General features: G+C 32.3%; 1 protein-coding gene across 1 annotated transcript; it reads right to left on the bottom strand.

The window, feature by feature from the left end:
- Nucleotides 1-664: 664 nt before the first annotated feature.
- Nucleotides 665-2688, bottom strand: LOTGIDRAFT_89437 (hypothetical protein; the record flags this gene model as incomplete). Its single annotated transcript, XM_009049847.1, has 3 exons — nt 665-709; nt 1042-1143; nt 2629-2688. Coding segments are annotated over 3 exons (207 nt in total), but the record flags the coding sequence as incomplete, so codon positions are not given.
- Nucleotides 2689-4239: the final 1551 nt, after the last annotated feature.

Below are 4239 nucleotides of genomic sequence, written 5' to 3'. Positions count from 1 at the left end.
AAGGAATAAATCGATGTTCCGTTTAAAACATCGAGTATTGCAGGAACACTTACCTGTCAAACATAGATAGAAAAGCAGGTCTGTTAGCTGCCGATGCTGCTAATAATGATTGTGAGAAGGGGAGGTTTCCACCATTGAATTTAGCAAAGAAATTCATATCAGCTCCAGCCATCGCCATTGCTGGAAGAGACCCGATGAATGATTTCATGTGCTGTTGTTGTGAAGATTCTGAAGGAGGTGATAACAATTGACTGTGTGGAGGACTTGATGGCTTGGTCTCTGATAAATCAACGGGTTTAACTTCCGGTGCCTCGTTCTCACTACTACTACTATCGTCATCATCACAGTGTTGATTATTTGAATCCACTTCCGGTTTAATATGGTCTCTTGGAATGTCAGTTGCTCTGTGAAAAGATTCTCCATCTGTCTCATCTGGACTTGACGAATCTGTTAATTGGAGAGGACTCTTTCGATCCCGATCCGATTCGTTGCTAGAATCTGTGGTTACTTCTGATGTTCTAAAATTTTGACAATCGTCTAACTGATCGCCATCCACCATTATTTCATTTTGTTCGTCAGACGCCACAACTTCGCTATCAGAATCTTGACCTTGACCCGATCCATCCTCATCACCTACTGATGTTTGTCCATTTGGTGTTGTAAATCTTTCACTCTTTCGCCATTTTGCTCTTCTATTTTGAAACCATACCTTTAATAAAACAATATTTTGAGCTATTTCTTACTATGGTGGGATCTTAAAGACCATGAAATGAGGTGACGCTAGGATAGTTGTCCATTCAATATGTTTTCAGGAACCAAGATCTACTCAACATGATACAAACTCTGATAAATATTGGCATACAACGTGTAATAGCTTAAAATTGCAAGAAAAATTGAACAATGGAATCTTTGGTCAAAATGATGTGTTCTAATAGATGAAATGTAACACTATAATCAATACATCAAAGCTATCAGTGAAAATATGGAACATGACAGAGATAGACATAACAGTAATGTGTTTTTCAAGAATCTGTTACTTACCTGAACTCTTGCCTCTGTCAAGTTGATTCTCATGGCTAAGTCTTCTCTCATAAACACATCAGGGTAGTGTGTCTGGGCAAACGCCTTCTCTAATTCTTCAAGCTGTAATAATAAGACTACCATTGTGAATAGACAGAATTTAGATAAAATGGGGAATGGCTACCAAGTTACATTCTGAGAGATTTCCAGATTGTTTCGAATTTTGACAATTTACAAGTGCTTGAAGCAAATACTAAATACATGTCTATATGTCAACTCAGCAACTAAAAGGAGAACAGCCAAGTCATTCAACTGGATTCGCGAAAACCACAAACAATAACGTTTTTATTATCATGAATTCATGTCTTTTCTACATCTCGATTTTAATTAAACCACCATTAAATGCTTATATATTAATATTCAGATTGTCATTAATTCGGATAAACATGTCGTTTTATTATACTGTGATATTGTGCATCAAAATAGCCGTAATGTTTAAATCCCCCATTTCTTCTTAAATTTTATGGAAGTTTCCTAAGCGGATAACTTCCCTTACTAGAAGCGAGTTACGAGTGCGGGTAAAAATCTATCCGAAAATTTTTGAAAATTGTAGCATTATGTTTTAATAGAATTTCATCATTCAAACTAACTCTATGTGCAGATTTTTGTCAGTTGAAATTAAACTTTACAAATCTTTTCAGATGAGTTGTTTTAACTCACGTCATAACATTAACCTTGAAATGACATTGTGTAAAGGGTTTTGAGATATGCCTCGGGTAAAACTAAGTCAAATGACATCTTGTAAGCTTTTTATCACGAACACAAATTCGTGACATCCGACTTAAAATATCTTTGCTAAAAGTCAATATTATCGATCAATTAACATGATGGTTTGAATTGTAATTTTTATAATGTCAGAAAGATTATAATTTTCAGTCACTGCGCACCTGCAATTTTTCGGTATTCCAGTTCTGCCTTCGATTCAATTATATTTTCACTCTATTCTTTTCAATTCAATGGGGATATTTCATTTCGTGATCGACATTTGCAATTGTTAGATATTTTACAGTAATGAGCTTACTAAGTCGAGAAGTTTCGAAATAGTTTTAAGCTCTTGAAAAACATTTCCTGGTACCAATTATTATTTTGGTGACCGAAGAAATATTAGCAGGAATATCTGTTGTAAATCTGTCCATCTAAATGTTTAGAATTCAGTCATTTCAGCTTCCGTAAAATTTCATTTCCATCATACACTCGTTGCATTTTAATAATTTCAATTTTTCTCGTTGTTCACTCAAAATAAAACTTAAATCGGAAATAAACTTATTCCAAGAATTTTGCCTTCATAGATTACAATATAAAAAACACAAAATAAATCGGCGGTCACTTGTCTTACTCCTTTATGAATTATTCAAAGTAATATTTACTTCACTTATGTACAAAAATTTGCCTTTGTACGTGTAACATTGTTTTAACTCATCTGGCTGGTCAAAACCACCTTGAATGGCGTAAGGGTCAATTGACTGACCGTAGCATGACCATTTTCTCAATCACTATCAATTTTTTCGATAGAACGCACATTAGAATCTATTAAATTTGTTTCTGTACCTGTTGTAAAGTAAAAGTCGTCCGATTTCTTCTTTGTTTTCGTCTTGCAAATGAATCATCACTTATATCATTATGAAGTCCATATCCACCATCTGTGAAAAAAGATAATGAATTGTGTAAGTTAACATAACACATTTCAATAAAACATCACAAAACCAGAAAATTTATACTGCTTAAAATGGATTCGACTAAATATGTTAAACGAAAGTAAAAACTAGGTTTGTATTAAATAATTGATACCATTGATACCAATAATTGAAAATAAAATTAATCAAAAAGTCGCAATCAATAACGATGGAATTCTACACTTAAATATCTTAACTCAGTGTGTGCCTCGAAAATATGCTAAGAAATATGGAAATATCGTAAAATATTAGTCCAATGTTCAATAGAGCATGTAGTCACGTATAATGAGACCTTAATAAAATTACTAAAATCTACACACGTTAGTCAAAACCTCGGGTCACTTAACAAAAAATCCAGGAGCACCGAACAAAGAGATTTTAAAAGTAGGTGACTTAGCAGAGCACAAGTTTGTATTTTGATATGAGATGACAACAGAAATGCTACAGCTATGTGCTACACTGATTTTTCAAAAAATATCTCCATTCCTGCTATACAGCTGTTATTCATTAAAGGTTTCCATGATGCTATGATATCATCTAGGGTCAATGATATTCCATTAGAACATGTCCTTCATTTCATTATTCTAATTAATAGATTTAACTCTATTATAAACAATGGGTCCTATTACTCTCTATTTACTTCTCTTTTCATCCAGACGTTTACTCATTGTTTTCAAACAAAGCATTATAATTATAAAATCTCTTGAGAGGTTCCAGTAGTCAGTATTTTCCAGCAAAATAATTAATGGATTTTGTTGAACCTCATGAAAACTTGAACAATTTTGTACACAATTTAATATTCTCTATATGTAAAATCAAATAGGCTATAGCGTTTTAGATTGCCTACTATATATTCAAGTTAAAATAATTACAAATTACATAGTATTCTTTTCTCGTTTCTCAATCACACAAACAAAAAAACGAAACAAATAAATAATCCGATACCATTACAATCACAATTTTATCATTAAATTCAAAATTTACCGCTAATCTATTTTATGCCAAGAAAATTGTCTTGTAAATCGAGACTTTATTGTTCCTTGTCAATTTGTATAATTAATCTGTTTAGTTGTAAGACCAATTAATGTCAGTTTAAGCTTCCCATACTTTAATCTTATTAAGGTTTTTTCCATCACTTTGCATGTCATCGTCATCAGTAAGATTGATAAATGTTATTAAAATCGCTATTCATTAAATCGTGATAAGGGTTTCTTTTCTATAGTGATTTAAAGTGAATGAGACTTTTAGAATGAAAATCATATAGAGGGCCTACAATTAAACAGTCGGAATATATATTTGAAATGCACAGAAACGAATTTTTGTCACCCGAAAAAAATGAACTGCATACTGCCTATTTCTAAATATGATAATGAATATTAATCAATTGTTAACTTTAAAAATGTTATCAGAAGTGGTACTGCCCGTAGATAATAAACAAAGATGTTGGAACTAGTAGATAATAAGGTAATGGTTAAGCGTTAACAAG

The sequence above is a fragment of the Lottia gigantea genome, assembly GCF_000327385.1.
Source record: "Lottia gigantea unplaced genomic scaffold LOTGIsca_14, whole genome shotgun sequence".
Lineage (NCBI taxonomy): Eukaryota > Metazoa > Mollusca > Gastropoda > Lottiidae > Lottia > Lottia gigantea.
Note: the sequence above shows the minus strand (reverse complement) of the source record. Positions and strands in the feature narration are given on the sequence as shown.